Source organism: Puntigrus tetrazona, chromosome 6, assembly GCF_018831695.1.
Source record: "Puntigrus tetrazona isolate hp1 chromosome 6, ASM1883169v1, whole genome shotgun sequence".
Taxonomy (NCBI): Eukaryota; Metazoa; Chordata; class Actinopteri; order Cypriniformes; family Cyprinidae; genus Puntigrus; species Puntigrus tetrazona.
In genome coordinates this window covers 12,740,141-12,767,427 of record NC_056704.1, presented here as the reverse complement: position 1 = coordinate 12,767,427, position 27,287 = coordinate 12,740,141, and the positions used below count along the sequence as shown (strand labels likewise).

The window sequence follows — 27,287 nt, the reverse complement described above, 5'->3', positions numbered from 1 at the left end:
TACATTTATGATTATTACACATTGACTGATTATCAGGTTTACAAGTGTGTTTACGTATGCATAATGGCTGATTCTACAGAGTTCCAGAGGAACCAGAAGTCCAGAAAAGCATGTGTGTGAGGTTCGTACATGTGCTCCTACCCGGCTAGTGAGAGCAGCCTGCCTGCTAAGCAGCTGGTCTCTGTCTGCGCACATCTGAGAAGGCAGATCCTTCGGCAGCCGGTTCTCCTCCACCTCGCTGCTCTCGCCTGATACGTCAGCAGAGGAACAGCATGGCAGGAAATGATAGAGTATACATGCGTTCTAATTATACCCTGATACCTCATCAGACCCATCATGAGCTCATTGGGAGTGTAGAGTACCTGTGGGCGTATCAGCCAGGTTTCTGGTGATGATCTCACGGATGCGAGCGGGAACGGGCGTGACGTTGGACTCCTCTTCATCTCCCCTCAGAGTGTAAGTCTTCTCCTCTCCACCGCTATCTGGGTTAAGCAGTGTCTCCTCCAGCTTCTGCGTTATCAGCATTAGTGTAAGAAGAGAGGCTCACGCACTACAACCAGGTCACACATTCTCACAGGAAACCTAAAAGCTCAAAAAGCTTGTTTATAAAAAGTGATGTATTATTTAATTTCGATTAGGATGTATTATTTATTGTAAGCTGCTCGTCATGTCTGTCTCTGTTTCAGTTTCGTTGGATGTCACAACAGCACAAGGAAATGAGTCACCTGTCTTCAAGTTTCACAGAAGAACCTGAAACTGACCAACTGATCGACCTTAATTTGTTGAAACATCGCAAGGCTCGTTAATATTAAATCAAGCTCTCTCCTCTTTCATTCACACATGCTGTTTTGAATAGGTAACAGCAATAACCTATTTAAGTTACAGCTGGCGAAGATCAGTTTTCCCGCTGGAAAACACGCACCTGAATCACGGCTTCCAGTCCTTGATCCCCTTCACAACTCATCTGGAAACTGGTAGCGAGCCAACACACTTAAACGGACAGCGACGTTTTTCCAATTGTCCTCAATTCTTAAAGTGTTTTAAACGCTTCGACAGAGTTTAACGGGGTGATACGCACGCTAATAAAGTCTCACAGGCTTTAAAAGTTTTGCACTGTTGACAAAGCGCGCACAGCGCACTCTCCAATAAATATCAACGCTTAAATAACGCACATAAGCACGTTAACGCAAAACAGTTCGTGCTAGAATATAGCCACAAGTGGGAAAGTAGCAATCACGACACAGGCGCGAGGTGGGTGCCTCTGGTTGACAGGGAAACCGGACGCTCTGGCTTGTTGTCATGAGAATTAAAACGCAAGCTTTCTGGCTTCCATAGTTACAGACGCTGCAGGTCACGGCTGCACAAATACAACACTGTTTATTCCGGTCTTTGTTGGCACTTTGTTAAATATCCATTGCAATTACTGAAAACTAACAAGGGTTTACAACGACACGATTTTGTAACTTCCTAATACAATTTTTTTTCTGAGTAAAAACAACATAAATTCAGTCAAACGAAAAATTCCATGGTTGCCAACAACATTAGTATAAGATATATTTCAATTCAAATTCAAATTTTACATTCATACAGGAAAACAAAAGTAGCATATATATATATATATATATATATATATATATATATATATATATATATATATATATATATATATATATATATATATATATATATATATATATATATATATATATATAATTAAAGGTAAAATTAAATTCAAAGATTTTCACTGGACACAAGAAAGCAAACAACAGCTAAGTAAATTATGTAAAAAAAAAATGTAATCTAAAAATCCCCTTATCAAAAATTTATAATATCACCAAAACTTACTATACAAAATGCAACTTTGCACCAAAGCCTATGTCAAGATTTGGGGAACAACACAGATATTAAGTCTCTTCAGGGAATAATTCTGTCCACTGGGAAGTGTCCAGAAAGATGGAGCAGTAGCCACTATAAGTCCATAGCCTGGGAAGGAAGCACTCCACCTTCCAAGTGTTGGATGCTCGGTTGTACACTTCTACTTCCACACCGTAATCGCCCTCCATGCCCTTCCAGTGCCCCCCAGTCACGTACATCTTCCCACCTAGAACCACCAAATCCCCATTTTCATGAAGAGTGTGTAAAAACTGAATCTGGGATGAAAAACAGCAAACATAAACAGCAGTGGTTGGTCTCAGCAGAACATGAGTATTTAGCTAACTAAAAAAATATTCTCTAATACTCACTTTTTCCCACATATTACCCTCTGGGTTATACAAATAGACTTTTTTGGTGTTATCTGCTACGAGGTAAATGACTCCTCCATAGAAACCGAGCGGGAGATGAGAGATACTTAGGAATAAAAGGGGACAGATGATACACCAGCTATCTGTTGAAGAAGAACAAGAGAATTAACAAAAGTATACTCAAAATACATGGTATTGAACTGAAGTCATGACTAGATGTTGACAAGACTCCATGAGTGAATATAATTTACACTCTGTCTTGTGAAGTTTTGTACTGGCTCCAACATAGTCTTTGTAATATGGAATTAGAAGTTTTGTTATGACAGACTTAGTTTGTTTTTGCTGGATACTCGTAATGTCTATTATTAACTGTTAACCATGGTGACATGTGTTGTCTCTTACCTATGACAGGATTGTAGCACTGCATAGTCAGGGCATTATATTTAACAGCGCAAGAACCAATGAGGTAAAGCTTTCCTTCACATGATGTGGCTGTAAAGTTAGTCACATACTTTAGCGCTGGGCCCGTAAGCGTCCAGCAATTACTGAAGGGGTCATAATGTTCAACTTCAACAAAATCCATTGTAGTTCCTGTCAATGAAAAGACAATGCAGTGTCTTACATAAACATGTTCAGTTCTACATATACACTGACCCAAAATATTTGTCTGAAGCCTTCAGCTGCAAACCCGATTTGTTTTCTTACCCCCAATTACATAAATCTCTCCATTAAGGGTTGCAGAAGAGTGGTTAGTCCTGGGACGCAACATCGGAGCGACTGTGACCCACTTGCCCTCACGAGTAATGTACTTCCAAGTCTCTGTGGTGGACCAGGTGTTGGACTGAGACCCTCTTGATCCTCCTGAGACTCAGAAAAACACATGTTTTTCTCATTCAGATGAAGGCTACGCTGATTTATTTGAATAAATTCTTAGCTCAAAAGGGAGGTTCAAATGTCCCAGTTTGTGAACATCGCCTTAAGTTTCCTAGGTCATCATCACATAGTGAATGTTCTGCTTCACATTTCTAAAGTGTTGTAAAGTTTCAGGTCTTATGTGAGTCTTAGTAGGATTGTCTATAAGACAGGGGACTGTTTTATCTTAACATCTCCAAATCCTCAATGGAGATGACATTCCATTCATGTGTGGAATAAAACTATGAATCTCACTGATCCTTTCCCAAAGGGCTTAGTCTCTATAAATACCCGGAAAATCTGTGGATTTGTTTTCTCTAGGTAAAAATAGAAGTTGTCTCCTGTTTTCTTTTTTCCCTTGTCATTATGGTTGGAGACTATACAGTCCAGACCAACCAATCAGCAAATTATACATTTTCCAATAAATACAGTGAAGAAATCATTTCATGATATAGAAGCTACAGCCTCTAGAAACAGCTTAAAATTTTATGGACAGAGTTTGGCTCACCTGTGACATACACATTGTTGTTTAAGGAGACGACAGAATAACCCCATTTATTGTAGTTGGGAAAATCAGGTAGCTGAAACCACTGCCCTGTCAAAAAAAAGAATAAAATGCAAACCTTACAAATGCAAATGTATACAGCATGCAGATCGAAACAGAGTAAACAAGATGTTATCACATCACAATTCAGGTAGTACATGACTGTTGACACTTAATACTCAAAGGTTCAGACACTTACTTCATAAAGACTGTTTCAATATTTTAGAATGATAATAAAGTGAAAGATTAAAAATAATACATCTTCAAATCTAAATACAAACATTTAAAGAGATAGTTGACACAAAATTCCATCATTAATTACTCACCCTCATGTCATTCCAATCCAGCAAGACCTTTGTTCATCTTGGGAACACAAATTAAGATATTTTTGATAAAATCAGTGAGCTTGTTGACCCTACATAGACTGCAATGCAACTGTTCAAGGCCCAAAAGGTAGTATGGACATTGTTAAAATAGCCTATGTGGCATCAGTGTATAATCTGTAATGTTATGAAACTATGAGAATACTTTTTGTTCACAAAGGAAAAAATACTTTCTTGTTAAGTCTTTAAAGCACATTCACAAGAGTGCCATAATGTATATGTGTGCTTTCCTCTGCTTCCAAAGAAGGTGTAACAAATGTGTTGTGTTACGGTCTTTGAAAACTGATTTTCTTTTCTATTTGTAACTATTAATTGAACCACTAATGTCACATGAACTATTTTAACCATGTCCTTACTACCTTTCTGGGCCTTGAACATGTCAGATGCAAGGTGTCTGGTCAGACAGCTCATAGATTTCATCAAAAATACCTTCATTTGTGTTCTGTAGAGGAATGAAGGTTTTACATTTTTGGAATGACAACAACATTTTTCATGAGATCAGTTTCATATTTGGATGAATTATCCCTTTAAGCATAAGCTTCTAGAAACAAATATATCCAGGATTATGATAAACATAAGTTAAAGGGTAACATTGCTGATATTCAACCAGCTATGTATTTTTAAAATGTCAGTAGTATATGTAAATGAACAAAGGGCACTCTTTTTCTGTTACATGCATTAAAGCATCCATATGTCAGCAAATTCTAATATGATGTAAAAAGCATGTTTACTGTAGAAATTTGCAAATAAAGTCGATATGTTCACTGAAGTTGTCCTTACCAAGCTTTGGGTTGTAGAAACCACAATTTCTGGGGTGCACCCTACTGTCTGTGTCTTCATCTTCATCCTCATCCTCATCATCCGAGTCATCCAGCGAGCGGCCACCCATCACAAACAAAACCTCCTGCAGGTTGAGGGCATTCTGGGTCACTCTCTGCTCTGACTCACCTCCTTTCATTTCTTGTTTCTGAAGGACAAAAATAATAATTTGTCGTATAGAACATTATGTTTTCTATTAAACATAATAATTCAATATTTTCTATATTAAACAATTTCTATATTAATAAATTTGTCTGACCTCTCTACATGTTCTCTCTATGAACTCTTTGGATTCTAGTGAGTCTTGCACCAATGACTCTTTCAGCAAGTTCTCAGTGAGGTAGGATTCTGTGAGGAGGGAAAGCTTAACCAAGTCCAACAATTCTCGCAGATGGCAGATCCGATTGTCTCTACAATGCCCGACCCAGGCCAGAACAGCCTCGACACAAGACCTGTCATCTCTTATATGCAGATCCTCATCCTTCAGGCAGGCTGCCAACCTGTCTTTCTCCAGCATCAAGAACTCCTCATGTTGCTGCACTGCCTCAAAATTTTCAAGGAGGAAGCTCCATGCTTTGGCGACAACTTCAGGGCAGCCATGGATCTCTCCAAACTCAAGGATTCCCAAGCAGTTTGTGGCATCTATCTGGTGCTGCAGATATCGACTGCATACAGTACGAACGGTGTGGAACTGGAGCTGGCTGGATGTGCAGATGAGTCCCTCTACATTGTTTTTATTGATGGTGAGTTTCCCTGTGTATGCAAAGTCCAGCAAGGATGACAACACATTGGGATCTACATCATGAAGCTCAACACGAGCAGCAATACTCTCTACAAAATCTCCTGAGAACATGGAACGGAAGTAGTGGCTGCAGAGAGCAAGGATTCCCCGGTGACAGGGGAAATCTTGTCCACCTGCGCTCAAGGTGACATCCACAAGTTTGGGTTGAGAACAGAGGGAGCGCAGGCCCTCCATGATACTCTGGGGATGGGAAGAGAGGCAGAAGTCTAGATCGTCTATATTACGCACCATGACGACACTTTGACCTATGGCCTTAATGCATTCAGGGCCAGCCAACAGATGTTTTCAGTGTTTACCTACATAGGACAAGACAAATGGGTATAATCAGTCACATGCAATCTGATTGCGACATTCATGATCATAGCAATGTGGAGCCTCCTATGACCTAAGGACAAATTTTCAGCCTTTCTGTTTGGTAACAGAACATTTCAGGAACAAATTGGAAGAGAATGAAGTCATGTTAGCACATCAATATAAGTCAAATTATCAGACGATTATCGCCAGAGTTAAAACAGGGTTCTTGCCAAAGACAATATATCTGATAGGCACACTGGGAGAGTATAATTCTGAGAACGAAATTCACTACCATTCAAGATTCATTTCTTTGCCTGAGAGAATTCGCACACAAAACACATTTAAAAAATCACTGGCAAAACAACAGTGGATGTTTAACAATTCTTTTTAACAAGAAAAAAACTTGACCTGAACTTACCTGTTTGTGAATGAAAGCAGAAATCATACATTATTTAAAAGTTCTTGTTTAGAACGTAGACTTTTTTGTTGCTGCTGTCTGAGATGGGGGACACGCCGTCTTTTGCAGAGTCACTGGGACAGCATGCTTGTCTTTCACACTGCTATTTTTAGGCCAGTCAATCTGGGAGGGCTATACTCAGAATCTAAATAGTACTGTTAAGCTCCCACCTGCTCTTAAAGAGATACACACAACTTTCTGTATAGGAGTAAACAGTCAGATGATCATTTATTTATGAATCACTAGAGTAAGCAGCCTCCAATATTGGTGCAAATGAAGTCTCTAAATATCTGGTCCTCAAGGAGTAACAAAACTTAACAGAAAAGGGCATTAAATAATTTTAAATCTCATAAAGTTAATTCTGACAAAAAGACAAACACTTCAGTTTATGGCAGTCTTCTACCTTGCACTCCTAGAAAATTGGAGAATAAATGGCAAAAGCATGCCTTACATGTCACAACTGTATAAATATTGGTACAAGTTCTACATCAAATGCAAAAAATACATATATTTAAAGATAATAAGCAATCTCTATGTACATCCCCCGCCCCTAAAAGGCTTATTGTCATTCCTCAAAATCAAATATCTCAGCCTCCTTTTCTTTCCAGAAAGCAAAACTACGGTCAATATATTTGCAAATCTCTTCATTAGTCAGACTACTGATATCTGCATTATTTCTCAGGACATCGCTCTCATCTGGGGTAGGCGTCTGTACAATGACTTTAGGCACAGGCCTCATTTCTACAATCGTCGTCTGTTCTGAGTGTTCAACCTCTGGCTGGCCTGATCCATCTCCAAAGAACTTCACTTTAATGTCCTCAAATCCATCCTTCCATTCCCGGTTCCCCACCTCAATGTCCTGTATTACAGCCTTGTGAAAATCCCGCACAGTCTCCCAGGTGAAACGGCCCACATGGTCGAAAACTTCAAAGCACAGCAAGTGTCTCATTTTCCTCTCATCTGCTGGCAAGTCTAGCTCAAGTATGTGAAAGTAGCCAAGCATGAAGAGGTCGAGTGTCAGGGTGTCATAGTCAACGGGAGATCCATCCACACGGGGCAGGAACTGCTCAGGTGAGTAAATTGCCTGCTGCCGGTTGAGTCTTCGAATCTGCCGTGATGGTACAAATGAGATCATGCTTCTCCAGTTCCCAATCATCTTATTGATGGCACTTCTCTGCTTAAAGAAGTGCCCCAATTTGCCATTTTCCATAGCATTCTTTGGAGAGATATCTAAGCTAGCTTTGCGTTCACACTTCGGCTTCTTGGATATATCCAGTGAATCAACGCTTTGCTTTCTCTGAGCATTTCTCACAGTCACCGTATAAGCCGACTTCTTCCAGTGACCCAGGAACAAGACCACAATACGTTCCTTGCGTAGGGTTGTACTTTCCATGGCATCACTGATGACATAGTCGAAAGATGAATCATCAATCTGGTCAACCTCTGGTCTTTGTTCTTGTTTTTGTGAGACCTCATCTGAACCATTTTTTACTGGTTCTTGCTCTTGATCACCTAATGATTCTGTCATGCCTGAATCATTTTCTGAGGAATCGTTCTGATTCTCAAAGTTGGATTTTAAGTTCCTCACAGAGACCCCAAATTGTTGAATCTCATTTTCTATTTTTTCCCTCCTGCCCCTGTTGAAGGCTTTTCTCTCAGATGGCTGAGAGAAGACACTCACAAGCTCTGTGTTTGGCATTTTGCAGTGGGGCTGGTCTGTTAGGTTGGTCATAAGTAATGACATACTCTTAACAATGCCTGAAATACGGTTACACCAAACGGGTAAGGGAGTCTGTGTAGAGTTCTTGTATTGGGTGTTGACTGTGATGTTGACGATGGGCGCGGGAAGAATGTTTCGAAGTTCTTCAGCCAGGCGAGCTAGCTCCATTTCGTAGCCTTCGCAGTTCTTTTGCATTGAGACACTCTCAATTTGCTTCTCTAGATAAATGAGGTCATCCTCTGTTAGAAGCTCTCCAAATGGACCCAGGATGGCATTGTGAGCCTGGGAGAACCTCCAACTGTCCATCTTTGTATATTTAGTACTACTTTCCTGTTAAATAATATAAAAGTCTGATTAAAAGTCAACATGGAGAAAGGTTCAGTCAGAACATCATGTCAAATATGTATTTAAAAGACATGTAATGCAATATTTGTAGCTCACCTTTAACCTCTGGGTTTCTTGGTCAAATAAGCTGGCCTGTAGCTGTCGTACCATCACTTGTCTTTTCCATTCCGCTATAGGTCTTCCCTTCTCATCGTGCATGGGCACGAGGTAATCAATATCAGACAAATTAGGCTCCTCTGTCGGTAACACCACCATTTTATTCTAAAAGAGAAAAAAAAAAATATTGTTGAGTACTGTAGTTCAAAATTACACTTAAAAATTACTCCAAATGAAAACTTTGTCATTAATGACTTACCCCCATGTTGTTTCAAACCTGTAAAAGCTTTGTTCATCCTCGGGAACACAATTTAAGATATTTTAGATGAAAACCAGGAGGCTTGTGACTGCCATTGACTGACAAGTAAATAACACTGTCATTGTCCATAAAAGTATAAAATACATTGTCAGAATAGTCTATCCTCCATCAGTGGTTTAGTTGTAACATATTGAAACTACGAGAATATTTTTGTATGGAAAAGAAAACAAAAATAATGACTATATCTCTATCACCATAGCACCATTTTGTATCTGCTGAGTATCCACTGAACGCAAATAGTGTACTCTGTTTTCCGTTGAAACAGAGCAGCATATGCTATTTGCATCAAGTGAATATTCTCCAAAATGGCATTATGGTGCCAAATTCTTGGGTAGATTCATTATTTTTGTTTTCTTTCCATACAAAAATATTCTTGTAGCTTTATAATTTTACGGTTGAACCACTGGAGGAAGATGGACTATTTTGACAATGTCTTTCATACTTCTCTGACCTTGACAGTGTTATTTACATGGCAGTAAACCACAAACCTCCCAGTTTTCATCCAAATATCTTAATTTGTGTAAAAAAGTTTTTATAGTATCATGGTTCAAGTAATAATCAAGTGATTAATGACAAAATGTTCATTTTAGGGTGGAATTTGGGTTTGTTCATAAACATTAGTGTTTATGAACTAACAACCATATATTATTGGATCCAAAAATGTAAAAAAAAATGTAAAAAAAAAAAAAAAAAAAAAGATTGTTTCCAGTTAAGTTACATGTGATCATACAATTACCCAGTACATTTTTGTTCACACACAAAGGCAAGTTTAAAAAACTAAAGGGACCCAGTTTGGTTATAGAATGCAGTTGTCATGTAACTCTATATACCATTCTGATACAGGAATGACAACTGTATTCTGCTAGTGTGTGAAGACAACCTTAGACTCAATGTTCATGAGAGAATGTGGATGTAAATTTCTTAACTGAAACTGTCAAATCTGCTGTGAGTCCTGATTTCTTAAGGCTGGCAATGGATTTTACATTTCCCAGTTTCATTTCTCCCATAAACAGTTTCCCTTTCTCTGGTACGGGCTTGCTCGGAGGCGTACTGGAACTAAGGTTCTTCACCACTGCAATGACAATCAGAACAAGAACATCATTTGTTACTCTCATCTGTTTCCAGTTATGTTCTGATCATATTCACATAGGCTTATTACCATTACTCATTGAACTGGAATTAAGTCATCAAGTGAAATTAAGGAAGGATGAGTCAATGGTGACAGCAGTGCCCACAGATTTTTGTCAGGATTGCAAAACATACATTTACAAGAGCAATAGAGTTATTAAACAGCCCCTTAGGGCTTTCTCACCCGAAGTGGCCATGTGGATATTCTGAAAAGTGTTCCCATGTGAGGTGGAAGATGGAGGCGAGGGGGTAGTGGTAGAAGGGGGAGGAGAAGGTGGGTAACGTGCTTGAGGGGAATCTTCTGTCTCAGGATGCTGGTGGGATTGAAATTAAATGGAAAGTCAGCCATTTGAAAATGGACACTTTCTACAGCCAGTTATAATCCCTTAAAGCACACTTTTCTGACATAATATTTCTATTCCAAACATTTTAAGGCATCATTTGAAGCAATAAGGAAGTCAATGAGGATTAACAACTGTTTGATTACCAGTATACTAAAAAATATGTTCTTATCTATTTTAAATAATTTTTGAGGCAAACTATTCCTTTAATCCAACACAACAAGATTGCCACATTGATGAGTGTTCCCATGTGAGGTGAAAAAATTGTTTGTTATTAGCAACATGCTAATAACAAACTATTTCAAGTTGTAGAGGGCATATGGAGCTGTTTCTATATGTTTGAAATGATGTGCTATGCTGTAAGGACACTGTCTTAGAAGACAGTTACCTGTCTTGAACTTAAGCAGAGAAACTGGTCACTAAATTGAACCTTAATAGAGAGTTTGATTGACAGGCAATCTGACCAATCAAAACACTTTTGTCTTACAAACCAGACAGGAGAGTAGATTAACATTGGTGGATTTGAACTTGAAACAGTGTCTATTGACATCTTTTCAAAGTTGAAAGAAGACCTTCTTATGTTCATTCATGTTTATTTCAAGCTATAAGTAGTAAAGAAGCAGATGAGCACTTTATGTGCCACTTGAACTGAGGTACTACAGGGATATTTCATATGTCAAGTCCCAAAATATGGTATTTATTGTTTGAATATCTTAAAATGAGCAAATTTGGAAGTTGAGACTTTGTTTCATACCTAACGTGAACCTGCTCTGTCTTGTCTGTTATTACATTATCAGCTCTCTTTGCTCTGTGATGTATTTTTCACTGCATGAGAGCATGTTGCGTAGCTTGTCGGACAGCAACAGTAACCAAGGGGGTGAGTCTTTGCGAAGGGTCAGTTGTGGAACAGATGTAATAATAGCTGCTTTGTCATTCAAACTGTATTATTTTTCAAAACATATAAACCTCACCATAAGACTGTCCATGGTTTTGTGCGTATAAGTTATCTGTCTGTAATAATCAGAGCTGGGTTGCCGTGACACAGCCGGTTTCCTCTGAGCTCTTCCTCTATAGTACAGTTCTCCTCCAGAGGTTGGGCAGCTGGACAGACCTGCAATACAAAGAGCTTTTATTATCATCTAACATTTACTGATTCAGGTAGTGTGCCATCAAAGCACATTATTTCACACAGACCTGTAAAGCAATGAAATAGGCCAATTATTGCCATTTGATCCACTACACAGCAGAACATCACAATCATACACATGAAAAACAGCTATTTGTGGTCTTTCTTTGTGCAGTGTTGTGGTCCGCAGAGCGATACAGTAAGAGGGGCCCTAGCTGGGGGGCAAAATAGTTGTACCTGAGCCCAACATCTAGATCCCACTTTACCAGAGGGAAAATGCAGAGTATATGGAAACATTTAGATCACCGCTGATGAAACTGTAATATCCTAATGGAGTCCATGCAGAATGCATATCAAATGTGGCTCTCAAAGGGCTCTCTGTAAAACACACACACGCACAGAGCATCAAAGGGAACACTGATACGCCGCAGCATGCTATTTTGCTTTGTCTCTGTGAGGTGGTCCTCCCAATTTCCTCTTGCACGGCACTTTGATGTCCAAACAGCACGAAATGCGCTGTGACACGGCTTGGGCAAAGGCAGGAATACATTTCCCAGAAGTTGTGCAATTCATAAATAGATCAAATTGGGGAGGTGTAATGTGGGTATGTGGGGCAAAACTACATAAGTGGAATCTCTTTCCTTTGTGACCTCTGAGCAGCAGTTCAGTTCCTCACTCACGATCAGGATGCATCTGTCTCTGTGTGAAAGACTAATCAAAGCCAGCGAACACCATGGCACATTTGGTTTTCATCAGCTATCCTCTTCTGTGGCTTAGGCAGTGGATGCTGAAGTAACATGGTCCTCCCATGCTCTTCTCTGCCTCGTGGGCCACACAAACACTGATGGAGAGAGTGAGACTACAGCAACAGCATCGAATCCATATGAATATGGTATTATGGTGGAAACCTGGCGCATAGCATAGAGTCATACATAAAATCATTCAAATATGCCACACATTTATCTGAAAAAACAGAATCAGAATGGGCCTGCGCTTGTGTAAAGTTTTGCTTAAGGTTAAAACCTCCTCAGCTCTCTGCTTTCTGGAAGAATTCAAGACCACACACTTGTGTTGATGCATAAGCAATACGTTCTATGCTAAATCACTTTACACCTTCAGTTTAATAAAACATGATGAACATGTTTGACAGTTTTTAAATTTAGAGAATTGGGTAAAACCGTCTAAAGTGTCTACAGCAGCAAATCGTCTGCGCTGGAAAGTTTACGTTAAAATGGAGAAAGAATTATGAATGAGCTTTCTATGTTAGCTGTTTTCCATTAAAAATTGATATATTCTATATTACAAATAGTAACGGAATTATGCAAGCAAGCTAAACTTCTACCCAATAAAGCAACTGTTTTGCAGATTAAATGGAAAAGAAGAAAAGCTAATATCAAATGAATTTTTGATCGTGCCTGCTCTTTTACTTTTGCAATTATTTAATGCCCTTTCAAATCTAAATATCTCATACTGCATATTGCACTTTTGTGATACCAAAGTATTTAGTATTTAACATTTTCAGGTTAAGATATGCTGTTTTGTTTTTAAACTATTTATACAAAGTATTATAAAATTAGTCTGTAGATTAAAGAATGTTAACATATTTAACCAATCGGATATAAATAATAAATCCTTATTCTTTACTTTAGAAGCCCTTAGCTGTGAACTTTCAAAGGCACAATATAGATACTGCAATATATTAATACATATAACAAAAAGACTACAATATGTAGAAACCTTCAATAATCACAAAAACAACAACAGTGCATTAGCTGTACAAACACAACATGCATTTGAAGCACAATAGGTACTTACAAACTACCGTCCTCTTAAAAGTCGATATCCACACACTCCGCGCCTGATCACTCTGCGTCACTAGATAGTGACACACGATGTGAACACCAAACCCAAAGATGTGTTGACTCCATCCAAACCATCCCAACAACTGGCTATAGCCCAACAGACAATAAACAATAAACTCTGATAGGAGAATGTACTTAATAATTTATACAGTGGATTGGGTAGCCGGCAATGTCACTAATGAACAAACCAATCGGCACATGCGAACAAGCAAGCAGTGTGATAGAAAGCAGGAGACTGTCAAATCAGAAGGAGCGGACAGAGACACTGTATCTCTTTCATTCATTTGTTGTTTTTTGATCTCTGAAACCACATCAGACCGAGACGTGACCTTATACACATCAACACTAATCAACGGGAAAGAAAAACATGTTTTCAAGTCTTAGCCTGAAAGATGGGGAATTGCATGAGCAGAACCTTTCCATTATTTGTTTAATAATGTATGCCCTGGAAAAACAGGTGGCAATACAATCAGGCCAGTTAATTTATTCTATCCAGCATCAAAAATACGACACCTGCAGACCCTCATGACTATGTGTGAAGGCCAATAAGTCAGATAATTTGAGTGCTTTATGAAAAGGCAAGGTTAGTAGATGCTGTAAATGGTATTTAACCATTTCAAAATGAATATGTCATAGTATAAAGAACACTCTGAAAACCAAATTAAACCAAATTGAATATAAAAATGTCTGTCATGTGTTTTAAAAACCATTTTATTCTTTTATTTATTATGGACACTGTTTTTGTCATTGACCCAGGTGCTTTCTGGAAATCTCAACAAACAACACTCTCATAAATAAAAATGTGTAAATGTTTCCAGTAAAAGAATGGTATTTAGTAGAAATAAAAATGTGTCAGATTTAGATTTTGTTGTTGACATCAAAGGCTGTGAGTCAAAATGAAATTGTGCAATTTTGGGGCCAGTTCCCATTTAAGCTAGTCAAATTCATGGATATGCCCCACATCTGAATATGCATACTTCTCTAGAGGTAATTCAAATAAATAGAATGCCCAAAATATTCATGATACAGTAGGTGAAAAAGTATTATATCATTCATAGACATAGTATTTCTAAGAATGCGCTTTTATTGTTAAAATTCAGAGCATATGAAAGTACAAGAATTCAGAAACAGCAATGCCCTTATTTTGGAAGACCTTGTAGAATTCAGCTTCAGGATGATATAAATACATTTCAGTCGATTAGAAAAAAAACTACTTTTGGTGCTGTAGTAGGTAACACTTCATTTGCTTCACTTCATTAATCAGTGTACCAACAAACTTTAAGACAGCTGCCTTAAAAGATGAAAAAGGACATTTGAAATAAAGACTGCTTATAGCTTAACCCTGAATCTGCAGGTGCACAAAACATTTGTTTGGTGTGCCATTGTACATTCTCAGTTACATGGTAAACACGGTTCCATGTGTAGCGGACCACTAAAGGTCAAAGCAATCAGAGCATTCTTGAGATATGACTGAACATTTGATGAGAAACACGTTGAAAGATTCCTCTCAGGGGGTAAACTCGTAAAAAAGCTCCCTTACCACCCCCTAGTGGCCGATTAGTACTGGCATTTCTATAAAGGCCCCACGTAGAAGTTAAAAACTCCAAGCATTTTTATAATGCTTGAAAGTACCTGCAATAAACAAACCACCGAGCTTCAATGTTCATCCCAATCTATCACGATTTTTGTTGTTGTACTGAAATAAACCTTCTTTGGGATGCCAAAAGAAACGCATTTAATACAGCTGGCCTCTTAATTCCCTGCCCAAATAAGATGGGAGGAAAGCATATATGCGTGTTGTAAAATAAACCCTTGATCTGTTTATTTGATTGCAGCTGTCTCAGGGAGAAGGCGCTCGCACTTTGAGCGGAGGGCCGTGCTCAGGGAGGGTGACCTCTTTGGGATGAAACCAAAACATGAGGAAATACCTAGCACGCAACTCTCTGGCCAAACGCCCAAACAATCCATTACAGGCACCGTTAGGAAATGAGATGGCCTGTCCCGAGCACTCTGAGGTGGAATAAAACCTTGTGAAGTACACTACAACTTGCAATACTATATAAGCGACCAGGAGGAAAACTAAAATGCTTTATTCCTGAAATAATGCTGATATGGACCATACTTATATGGAGAGTCTTTCCATGGGGAGGCCTGGGAAACAATTTTGGGTCAATGAAATACAAGAGAGTGTCCTTAAAAAAAAAAAAAAAACTGAAAAAGTCTAGTGCCAAGTTCTTTTGTGAGAAAACTTTTGTGATACACATATTTTCAAGAAATCTCATTAATTATACTTTTCACGGAAAAGCCTAACATTTAATTCAGGAGGTACATTTACAACCTGAACTAACTTTAAATATTTGCCATAAAAAGGATTTTTTAAATATGACATCAGGACACTTAATGTCTATCTATTTTTTATTTTATTTTAAAGGTCTGAAATCTACTATTTAAAAGTTTGGGGTTGGTATGATTTTGAAGGACGCTTTTACTAATAATAGCTGCATTTATAGGATCAAAAACACAGTGAACACAGTAATACTGTGAAATATCATTACAATTTAAAATAACAGTTTTCTGTTTTAACATGTAATTTGTTAATGGATGCAAAGCTCAATCTTCATCAGCCAATACAGTCATCAAATTCTCCAGAAATCATTCTAATATGCTGATTTGGTGCTTATTTTCAATGTCACAAAAAGCTGCTTAATATTTTAAATATGTTTCGGTATTCTTTGATAATCAGCATCCTACTGACCCCAAGAGGCAGTGTTTATTAACTTAGACTGTACATAAGGCTAAATCAGCAAAAACAACATCTTCTAATATGTATTTATCCAAGGCAGTGCTGCTTGATCAAATGGAATTTGGGTTAAAGGAAAAAGATAAACAATCAGGATGCATGTTTGAAGCCAACAAACATCCTGTTCTCCAACCGATTTGATAGATCAAGCATCTGTTTCCAAGCATTAGAATGGTAAAAACCCTGAAACCGAACCCTGTGGATCCTATAACCAGCTCAGCCCCGGCCCTCTACCTGAGCTAGGCTAGAGAGACGGTAACTGATACACCCCCAGCACGTAGAGAGAGCAAACGGCTGCATCTGATGCTTCAACAGCCTCCCTTCACTAATTAGATCTCCATTGTTGGGACAGGCCGGCTTCATTTTTGACATCTAGCAGCACCCTGAGTCTCTCACATTGATAAAGGAGCAATGAATAGCTTATTTATTCATGCCTATGTTGACAGGGAGCTTATATTACTACATAAGATCTATGGAAAAGTGTGACCAGGGTGACAGGAGACCATGCAATTAATTCTGTGAAATCTCAGATATGGTACTTCAAATTTAATGAAACCTAATCGAATTCTTAATTGACTTTGACTTTACAAGAACTCTTGTACTCTTTTTTTTTAATAGGCTCTTTTGTAAGTCCCCTGGAGTTAAACGGTTGAGTTTTACCATTTTTGGATCCGTTCGTCTTCGGGTCTGGACGATAGCACTTTTAGCTGTAGCTTAGCATAAATCATTGAATCTGATTAGACCGCTAGCGCCGCGCCAAAAATGACCAAGGAATTTCGATATATATCCTATTTAAAGCTTGATTGTTCTATAGTTACATTGTGCACTAAGACAGAAGAGAAAAGTTGTGATTTACAAGGATGATATAACTAGGAACTATACTCTTATTCTGACGTAATAATCAATAATTTTGCTGCAGTATCATGGCAGCAGGCGCAATGATATTAAACAGCACCTAAAAATAGTCCCTGGCATTTTAAGGCAGCAAAGTTATTATAGTAGTAGTTTCTAGTTATATCAGCCTAGAAAATTGCGACTTTGCATTTCTGACGGTCCTAGTACACAGTGTAACTATAAGAGAGTCAAGTCTTAAATAGGAAAAATACGGTCATTTTTGAGCGTTATGCTAACGATTTAATCAGCTGCAATGCTAAGCTGCAGCTAAAGTGCTACCGCCAGATCCGGAGATCGGCTGAATGGATTCAACAACTCTAATACTCAGCTGTTTAGTATTTAGTATAAGTCCTAGATCTGGCTTTATTTGTTTTATACTTGAAACAAAAGAAAGTAGTTGCTTTATGGTTCCAGACCAACTTGGACATGGAAAAACTTTTTAAAATTATCTGACAAAATGAAAAAGTATTTGCAGGTTCAACCATGGAAATCAGCTTGTAGTCGGTATGCTTACAATTCAACAGCTGAGTAACCAATATAATCCATAGAGGTTTGTATAACATAAATTTATGGCCTGTACCTTTATACAACATGTTTATTTAAAAGAAATTAATATTCAGCTGCTCTACAATTTGTTCATATGGATTTTAGCTCACACATTCGGTATTAGCTTGTTAAACGTGTTTTATCAGCTAGGTAAGGTATGTTGGAAGAGATCCAAGGAAGAAAAATCTTCGCTTCTTGAATGGGAACAGCAAAAACAGCTGCTATTTCTACCGCCTATTAACGCAGATGGACATCTTCAAAAAAGAAGAGAAAGAATGCACAGTTGTGAGATATAGTAAATCACTAGAACAGCAATATCCCCCTTAGACTGATCCATCAATTTTGTGGAATTAATTCCTTTTCCAATGTGGTTTAGTTGTTGTGCCCGCTCTGACAGCGCTACCATGTTCACCCTTGAAAAATTTATGACTTAAATTGAGCAGCATCTTATTTACCACGTGAAACAAGAAGGCTGAGAGGCCATTGAGGTCCACTGCACACAAAAGCTTCTTAGAAAGTAGGTGCTACATGACACCTTGAAAGTTACTGGCTTGATTTTCATAGACGCTCAGACATGTCAATCAAAACAAATCAATCATGGAAGATCTGGATGCAGGACAACTAAGAGAACTGACCTTTTGTCTTAGTTTATCCATGTGACACTTCAAGGTCTTTAACTCTCTAATGCATGATGCCAACAACAAACCATTTTTAAGCATTCGTGGTATGATGTTACATCCAAACTGTGCGACAACGCTTTGACACTTTCTCATAGTTACACGCCTGTTCATACGTTTTTACATTTATAACAGCACGTGATAGTATAATTCAATATGACTGACAAAAATGGTAAAGTAATATGTACCTCAATTCTTTGTCAGTAGTGTAGAATCTAAAGAACTCTTTTATTCTGCAGTTATTTATCTTAACATAATATAAGTACATTCAGTGTACTCTGCGCTGTATATATTTGTTCCCACTTACATACATTTTTGAATATTTACATTTAAAATAAGATACTGTGGGTTACAGGTTTAAAACAGTTACAAATGATTTTAGATTATTTACAAATTGACTTACATTACTTTACACCTTACAGTACATGCATGGCAGCAGATCTCCAGCTTACTTAAAATAGGTCTCATTGGTTTTTTTATTAATAATTATTTTATTAAATCAGTAGAATAAATACATTTCATATAAATAAATAATTGGTTAATTATTATAATCTTGTTTTGAAGTAAAAATTTTATATTAGGATAAATACAAATAAATATCATCCTTTGTCATGATAATAATTAATAATAATATTAATAATTCATAATCAACGCATCAGAGAGTTAACACTGCACTGACCATGAATTATATTTTAAGTCAATTTTAATAGCTATAGATATAATTAAAGTAGATATAATTTCTGACTTTTAAAAAAATTTCTCGAATGACGTTAATGTCAACCATGGCAAAACATATAGCGTTGTGCTTATACTTACTTATGTCACTACTTTCAATATTTCCACAATCAAGATAGGTCAGCATGAAATTTTTAAATAATGCCATGCCAGTGTTTCATGCGTGTTCCTTTGACTTTAGAAAACTAACTTAAATGATCAACATACTGAAGTCATTCTTTTTCTGCCAGCATAAGAAATCGACCTTACATTTCTCTCCACAGAGCGAAGGTATCTGGCACACTCAAAGTGGCCGTTGTATTCAGCCAGATCAGCAGCCGTGAAGCCATCTACATCTCTTTCCTTTGGGTTGATCTGGTGACCCAGGAGGATCCGACAGCACTGGGAAAAATGTTTTATACGATTATTGCAACCTAACATTGTTTTACATTGTTTTAGACACCACAGACCAGACTCACATTCTAATTTAAACCCACCTCTATCTCCCCGTTCTCTGCTGCATCATGTAGAGGAGTGCCCCCCCAGAAATCCTTCTTGACCTTTGATCCCATCTGTAACAACCTCTCCAAGATGCCACGATGCCCCCCACTGGCAGCAAAGTGTAAAGCAGTGGCCCCTTCATTATCTTGACTAGACAGGCTGACGTCTGTGAAGGACACCTGAAAGGGTCCAAACAAGTACAGCACCTAGAGTAGAGCTTGTGACACCAAAGCATATATTTGTAGAAATAACTACCTGGTCTCATGGCATGAACGCACCTTTTTAGCGAGACACGAAATATGTACCAATAAGTACATATCACTGCAGTTATAAACACTAGAGGTAGCAAAACTCAAATAACTTATACCTTTTCACCCAAATTTAGTTTCAACTAATAAAGCATAATTTTTGCATCACACATATCCAGCTTCATATCTATAGGTTTTCATAGACGGTAGGTTTGTTCGGTAACTGACTGAGTAGACGAGGAGTAACTATCTTGTGATTTGACGAAACAGTTCAAATCTGTGTAAAAGTTGAAATGGTAGGACTGCATTAACAAATGTGTTTTATATTAGTTTTGCATTTGTTAACACTTTTGGGTAGGTTTCGTGTTGGATTTGGTGTAGGGCATATTTCCATGATAGAGCTTTAACTTTTGGCAACAGTCTACAGATATTTCAGTTCTGAATCGCAACAATAAATACCTATATCAACGTTATAAAAATGTTCCAGGGTTCACAGATCGAACCTGTGTTTTAACACTATTCAGTTGACAGGTCTTCTTTTAAACTGCGGCGGAACGTGCAGTAAGGTCCATGAAAACGGTGTTATGCAAAAAGTGCACAGAGGCACATATATTTATGAGACGAGGTTGAGAAATAAAATATAACCCACCAGCCATACCACCAATGCATGGTGGCCCATGTGAGCTGCAGCATGTAGCGGCGTCATACCGTCTTGGGCTCGTAGATGCACGTCAGCTCCACACTCTTTCACCAGATACTCCACAACATGTTGATGTCCCTCCTGACAGGCCAGATAAAGCGGCGTAGCTCCCATATTTGTCTGTCGATTAACACACCTGAGAAAACACCAATTTGGATGCTTATTCATGTGGGTTTTTGAAGGCTGATAAAAAACGTAACTTTTGGAGTAAAAATCTCTTGGCTTTTGGTATTCATGTCTTATCTGTGGAAGACATGCATTCTCCCTTCATTTAACAACTGGTGATCTTAGCCTGTGTGGCCATCAATATAAGATTAAGCTCACTGGGTTTGATTGTTGCGGATTCAACCATATTCAAACATATGCTAAAGGCATCACAATATATAAGGTCTGGTAAATCAACTATTTTAGCTAAGGATAAATAGAGCAAATAATTGTCAATGTCCTCTACTGTTAAACCAATTACTGCCTGGATATTAATCACTGGAGGCTAATTTAAAGTTCATGGGATCATATGGAGCTGTTCATTTATGACATCAATTTGTAGCCAGCTCAGAAAGGGAATTCCGCTATAGGTTCCCTATAGATTTATAGTTTCAATGGGTTTTAAGAATTTAGATCTTTTTACTACAACATTCACTGCTATTCAAAAGTTTGGGGTTGGAAAAGTTTTGTATTTGATCAGAAATACAGTAAAAGCAGCAATATTGTGAAGTATTATTAAAATGTAATATAAATATTTTGGACACATTTTATTTTAAGGTCTATTTCTTGCTATTATGAAACCATTAACTATGACTTTTGCCTCTATAAACTCCTTATTTGCTGCTTATTAATATAATAATACTACTACAGCATATGATAATGATTCCTTGAGGTGTTAAGGGTTCAAGACTTTAGGTTCAGGTTCAGTGACAGTGAGAAGCAGCTCTGACGGTTGACTTCCAGTATGTTGTGACACGTGACAGACAGGGAGCATCCATTATACACCAGCTCTCTGACTCTCACATGGGATTTTCTAACCCCTAAGGTTAATATATGCATTCCCCTGGCTATAAGTTAAGTTTAACTTATCCACTACACAAACACGCTTCTATTTCATCCTGAGCACGTCTCCGTGTATCAGTTTCAGATGTGGTCATGCTACAGACGCAACATGAATCTGTACATGCGTGACAGAAACAGGATGCGCGATTGATAGACTTACGCAAAACAACTGATAATCAACTTCGGGCTCTGAAGTGAATTAGTTTGATGGGGTTTCACTAGATCAGATCAATTCCTCTTCCTCCTTTCTATTAAATCTAAAAGCTATGCGAACAACTGAACCAACAGAGGAAAATGAAGTAAAAATAAATAAATAAAGTAATTTTGTTGTTACTATTTTTTAAGGAACGCCTGAATTTAGTTACTTAAGTACATCAAGTTAAACTAAATAAAAAAATAGAAATAAAGTAAACATTAAAATAAAATAAAATAATTTTATTTTAAGTAACCATTTTTTCTTTAATAGTTTTAGCTTGGTATAACTATAATAACCACGGCTTACACAAAATCTGTTTTAAAAGACATTTTAAGGCACTCATGAGTGCACAATTAAATAACTGAGACGTGTGACCTACAAGACTAGTGACCCAAAACAGTTTGTCACATGCTCCTTTACATCCACCTCCGCCACATGAGATTAATCTCTGTCATTACTACGTGTCTGTGTTCGTAACGCTGTACCCTGGAGCTTGACCAATCAGCAGCCTCAAGCAGGTGAGGTCACCCTTTGCTGCAGCATAGTGAGCAGGAAGAGCACCGCAGTTTGTTTCCACGTCTGCTCCGCTCCCACGAGACAGCAGCCAGCGGACAGCTTCCACCCGGCCGAAGCGTGCAGCGAGATGAAGCGGAGACGCCCCGCCAGAATCCTGATCCTGAATACATTCAAACAAATAAGAATAGCATAAACAACAATACCTTACTTAATGATTCTTTTCTTTGTACACAAATAACTTTATATTACTTTATATTTACTTTATATAACTATGCATTACTATACATTAATTCTCTCCTTTTTCTTTTTAGAAAAATATAGTGTCAAACGATTAATTACGATTAATCAAATTCAAAAGTTTTTGTTTTCATAATATAGTTTATATTCTTACATTTTATATTATATATAAATATACTGAACATATTTTTTTCTTAAATACATACATGCATTTATATTGTCACACGTGGACTCCTTTTTGTTGTTGTTTTTGTCGTGTGCCATGTGTTCTGTGTGACCTACTTTAGTTAATTGTCTTAGCGTCTTCACCTGTGTCTTATTTATTAAGTATTTACCTTGTGTATTTAAGTCCGGTGGTTTCATTTCTGTTGGTCAGATCTTGTCTATGTTTCACGTGGGTTTAGTTCATCTGCCCATCTGCCCTTTTTGCCTACCTGCCTGAGGTACTTATCCTGTACATGTGTATGATTAAACTCGTTTATTTTATATTCTCGTCAAGTGCTCCTTCACGCTAAACCACACCGTGACATATATATACTTATTATATACAAACATAAATATTTTTATTTACAATGTTGATTAATATTGATAATACTAATACATACCTCTGTGTGTGTGTGTCAGATTTACCTTTATTTATTCAGCCAACAATAAAAAAATAACATATTGAAGAATAGAGCCTGATTAAGACAGTTAAAATCTTGAAAATTGGCTTGAAAGTAATCTTACAGGAAGGGCCCCTGCAGTATGGCATGTCAAGGTCATTAAAATTACATTATTAAATTATAAATATTTTCAAAAGGCATGTCTACACAAAGTTATTTTCTAAAATTGTGGTGCATGCTTTAAACTAGATTTGTATCATTATGACCCAAGCTTTTTGCTACCACAGCATAGAAGATAATATTATCAGATACAGTTTGACTAAGCAGTGAGGAGTATTTCTTGTTTATTCTTTTTTACTGTGATAAGTAAGAACACAGCCACTTAAAATCATGTGCCGACAGTTTGGTAAAGAGCTGTCATTGAGTCATAAGCTGAAAGAACATTCAATTTGATAGAAGTCATTTCATGATGTCATCATAACACCGTCATAGCAACCATCAGTGTGTATTGTCCATTCTGCTATAAATCTACTGCTGCTGACACAGACCCCGTTCCTCTACGGGCCATCACTCCACTACTCCGCCAATGTGATCAAATTAGTGTAGCCATCTTTATTTAATCAGACTAAGGAAATGTTCATTAATAATTCAACCACATACAACTTTGACCTCACCTTGGCAAGCATGGGCTTGAAAAAAAACCCAGATGAACACCCAGGAAGACCACCAACCAAGAATATTGTTATCACTTTAAGTCCATGATAACAAGGCACTTAAAACATCTACTTTAATACAGCACAGCTGGCCATAAATTAGATCAAGAGGTTGTCGATGTTAAAAGAGCCGGTTTGCATTAGTGTGAGAAGAGGTGGTGCGGGGGGGTCTTGGAGCAGCGGTATGGCCTGTACTTCCCTGGTAAACAAACAGTGTTAACGGTTAGATTGAGCCCCCTCTAACCCATCTGGTCGTGATTACAGCGGTCATGCAATACTACTGAGCAAAGAGTAAACAGAGCAAGGGAAAGTGATGTAATCACACCATTCACACCGTTCTGCATTCACACCGTTCCTGTATCGGCTGAGAAACGACTTATTATGTAAGGTGCTATATTTGAAGCGGTTTTGCTTAGCTATGATATCTAGGAATTTGCCTGGCCTATGACCACACCACGCACTGTCAAAATAATATTGTAGTTTGCACAACGCTTTTACAATATAGTATGCAGGTCTGAGATGCTTCACCATAGCTGAATTTATTTGATCAAAATCTTTGAAATGTTATTTAATCGTAATTAAAATGTCATTTATTCCTGTAATTACCATGCTGAAATTTCAGGAGCATTACTCCAGTCTTCAGTGTCACACGATCCTTCAAAAATGTGTACGATATGCAGATTAAATTATCAAGAAATATTCCTTTCCAACATCAGTGTTGAAAACAGTAGCTGATTAAAATGTTTGTTGAAACTAGAAAGTTAATGCGTCCATCGCCGAGCAAAAGGCTTCATTTCTTTCAAAATTAAAACAATCTTAATACTTTAAATAGTGTTGCAAGCAGATTGTAAAAGAATGTTAACGCTGCTATTTTCCATACATTGACAGGGAACAGTATCCAATAGCTGTAAAGCTTTAAAGATAAAACGAAATAAAATTAAAGCTACAAAAAGTAGTCGACATACTACACGTACTACTACAAAAAAGATACACACGAAAAAAACATTTCATAATAATTAATACCCTTTTGGTGACACTTAAAAAAAATTTATCCATTTTTGCTGGATCAACTTTAAGATGTTTCTACACATTGACTGGAGATAACCTGTGGTTAAGTCCATTGATTTGATGTAGTTTGGGAAATCTAATGATCTAATCTATATACCAACTGATATACCTCTGATCCATGAGGTCAAAGTATTGGCAGACAGAACTGTGCTGAGAAGATCTGGAGAAGGCTACAAAACTTTTTTTTTTGCTGCACGGAAGATACACAGGAGCATGACTTGCACAATCTTTAATGGAAGAAGTCTGGAATGATGAGGATTCTTAATAGAGCTGGGGAGTGAGGGTGTTTTTCGGCAACAGAGATTCAGGGTAGAAAGAAAGCTCAACACAGCAAACTACAATGACATCCTTAATGAAAACCTGGTTTAGAGCACTCCAGGCAAAAGGTTTTCCTTCCAACAGGACAGTGACCATAAATACAAAGCTTAGACCGTGCAAGAGTGGCTTAGACTTGAATAGAACATCTCAGGATAACCCTAAAAACAACTGGACAGCTGATCACCATCTAACCTGACAGAATTTAAGAAGATAAGCAGATTAACGGCCGTTAAAAATAATACATGTTAAAGAAGCTTCTTGTACCCAAAAGAACTGAAGCTATAACCTCTGCCAAAGCAAAGGTGCTTCAACTAAGAACTGAGTTTAGGGGTATGAATACTTATGCAGTGTAATTATAAAATGGTTTCCGTTGTAATAACATTTCAAAGAAATCACAGATCTGTTTTTGCTCCGTCATTATGGTGTATTAAATGTAACACGATGTGTGCATGAATACTTTTGCAAAGCACCATATACATATAATGGGAATAGTGGCAGACCTTTACCTGTATTAATATTTGCACCTCAATGTATTGCAAACATATAATAGAGTTATTATAGTCTTTAAATCACGATACTTTCCTAATATTAGATACCCGTGAGGCACTTCTTTTCAACATTGATTTTATTTTATTGATAATTTACATTTTTTAAAGATAAAAGGCAAAAGAAGACTGGGATTGGAAAAATACAGATTTTAATATGGGTCAGTTGCTTTAAAAAAAAAAAAAAATCCAAAATCCCTAGTGTCCACGCTATTGTCATAACTACCTTGGGTTGGCTTCTTCTTTTGTGGTCTGTCTTAGTTTGGTTTTTTTCATAATTTTCTCTTGCTCCACCAGACAGTGGTGAGCATAGTTAGCGCAAACGGCCTTTACAACAGAGACAAGCAGACAGACAGATTTGCACTCATTTTAATAGTCTCTTCCTCACACAGAATGATCAAAAGCTTCAGAAGACTTGGATAACAGAACATAAGTCATACTTGGACTACTTTTATGGTGGTTTTGGTCATTTTTGGAGCTTGACAGTCTGGTTACCATTCACTTTAACTGTACGGAATCTTTTGTGGTTTTTGAAAGAATGTAAATGACCCATTTGAAAAGCAACTCTCGATCCAAACTCTGTCCACAACTTCTCCACTCACCTGTACATTACATTTTGCCACCTGCACGAGCCACTTTAGTTCCCGGGTATGACCTGTAGCTGCAGCATCATGGACAGGTGTGGCTCCATTGAGGGCCCTTGTGTTAGCATCGAGCCCTGCTTCTGCCACGAGAAAACATAGGCAGTCCAGCTGACCACAGCGCGCGCCGCATGGTGCACCAGTCCCGCCCCTGAGCATCCACAATGCTGACGGTAAGACATCCAGTTTCGGCAAGTTCCTGAGGCTCTGCAGGTCTCCTCTCGGCTGCAGCAATGGCCTTTGGAGCACCATGTCAACCCTACCTCTCCGCACCTCATGCAAGCTGCCTTTGACTGGATCCGGACGCTGTCTCGAGCAATTCAACCTACCCCCCCAAGGCACACATGCACACACACAGACACACAGGGAGCCGACACCTAACCGTCCTGCCAGCTGGCGGGTTAGGTGAGCGGAGGAGAGGAGCAGGTCTGGCCCGGTGAGCTGTAAAGGTAATGAAAGACGTCACAATGCACCAGTGCTCATCGTGGCCCAGCCGTTGCCTTTTTGAGCTCGCTTACCAACCTGCACATGCTTGCCCTCTGGCAGCAGACACCAGAGTAATGAGAGAACCGGCCTCTGAAGACCTACTAAAACTGCTGTGCATGGATGTGGCATTTGATTAGAGATTACAGTGAGCCTCATTTTAACATGTTAAATATTCATTTCAGTCTGAATGGCCAAGAGCACGTCTGGAAGGAGAACAAGGGATTAGAATGAAGCAGTTTGGTCAGAGCATATGAACTTTAATGATTCAGCATCAGGGAGATCAGATCAGCGCTTAGATGTTTAAAGAGAGTCCATTTAGCTCATTTAATAATGCTAGTGCGTCTTTGTTGTACAGGTAACGGATATCTCCGTCTCATTCTCAGAGCGCACGCTCATCGCAAGTGCAGCCGGCAAGTTCAAACGAACAGGTCTCTGTTGATTCCA

The 27,287-nt window shown here is 38.1% G+C and overlaps 3 protein-coding genes across 3 annotated transcripts in view; all 3 read right to left on the bottom strand.

The window, feature by feature from the left end:
- crocc2 (ciliary rootlet coiled-coil, rootletin family member 2) overlaps positions 1–1,607 on the bottom strand; it is a 39,880-nt gene extending 38,273 nt beyond the window's left edge. The window contains 3 exon segments of the mRNA XM_043241197.1: positions 142–248; positions 363–510; positions 923–1,607. Coding sequence (XP_043097132.1) covers positions 142–248; positions 363–510; positions 923–964 — 297 coding nt within the window. The 5' untranslated portion in view covers positions 965–1,607.
- A 121-nt stretch (positions 1,608–1,728) lies between these two features.
- Positions 1,729–6,568, bottom strand: LOC122346411 (kelch-like protein 30). The gene is given in 10 exon segments (XM_043241014.1): positions 1,729–2,150; positions 2,244–2,331; positions 2,333–2,369; positions 2,372–2,386; positions 2,646–2,834; positions 2,949–3,104; positions 3,664–3,750; positions 4,863–5,049; positions 5,161–5,999; positions 6,416–6,568. Coding segments are annotated over 9 exon segments (1,779 nt in total). The 5' UTR covers positions 5,935–5,999; positions 6,416–6,568; the 3' UTR covers positions 1,729–1,904.
- A 451-nt stretch (positions 6,569–7,019) lies between these two features.
- Positions 7,020–26,609, bottom strand: LOC122346842 (espin-like protein). The gene is made up of 9 exons (XM_043241695.1): positions 26,319–26,609; positions 22,200–22,390; positions 20,421–20,607; positions 19,520–19,702; positions 19,293–19,424; positions 10,247–10,376; positions 9,918–10,006; positions 8,616–8,780; positions 7,020–8,504 (listed from the first exon to the last, which is right to left on the bottom strand). Exons 1-9 carry the CDS (start codon positions 26,607–26,609, stop codon positions 7,020–7,022), a joined length of 2,853 nt encoding a protein of 950 aa, XP_043097630.1.
- Positions 26,610–27,287: the final 678 nt, after the last annotated feature.

Excerpts from the sequence above, each read along its gene's own strand:
- LOC122346842 (XM_043241695.1), bottom strand. The coding sequence starts at position 26,609 with ATGGTGCTCCAAAGGCCATTGCTGCAGCCGAGAGGAGACCTGCAGAGC. Across the intron at positions 19,703-20,420 it reads ATGCATTGGTGGTATGGCTG|GTGTCCTTCACAGACGTCAG; the intron begins GTGGGTTATATT and ends GGACCCTTTCAG. Across the intron at positions 8,781-9,917 it reads GAGAAATGAAACTGGGAAAT|AATAAAATGGTGGTGTTACC; the intron begins GTAAAATCCATT and ends TTTCTCTTTTAG.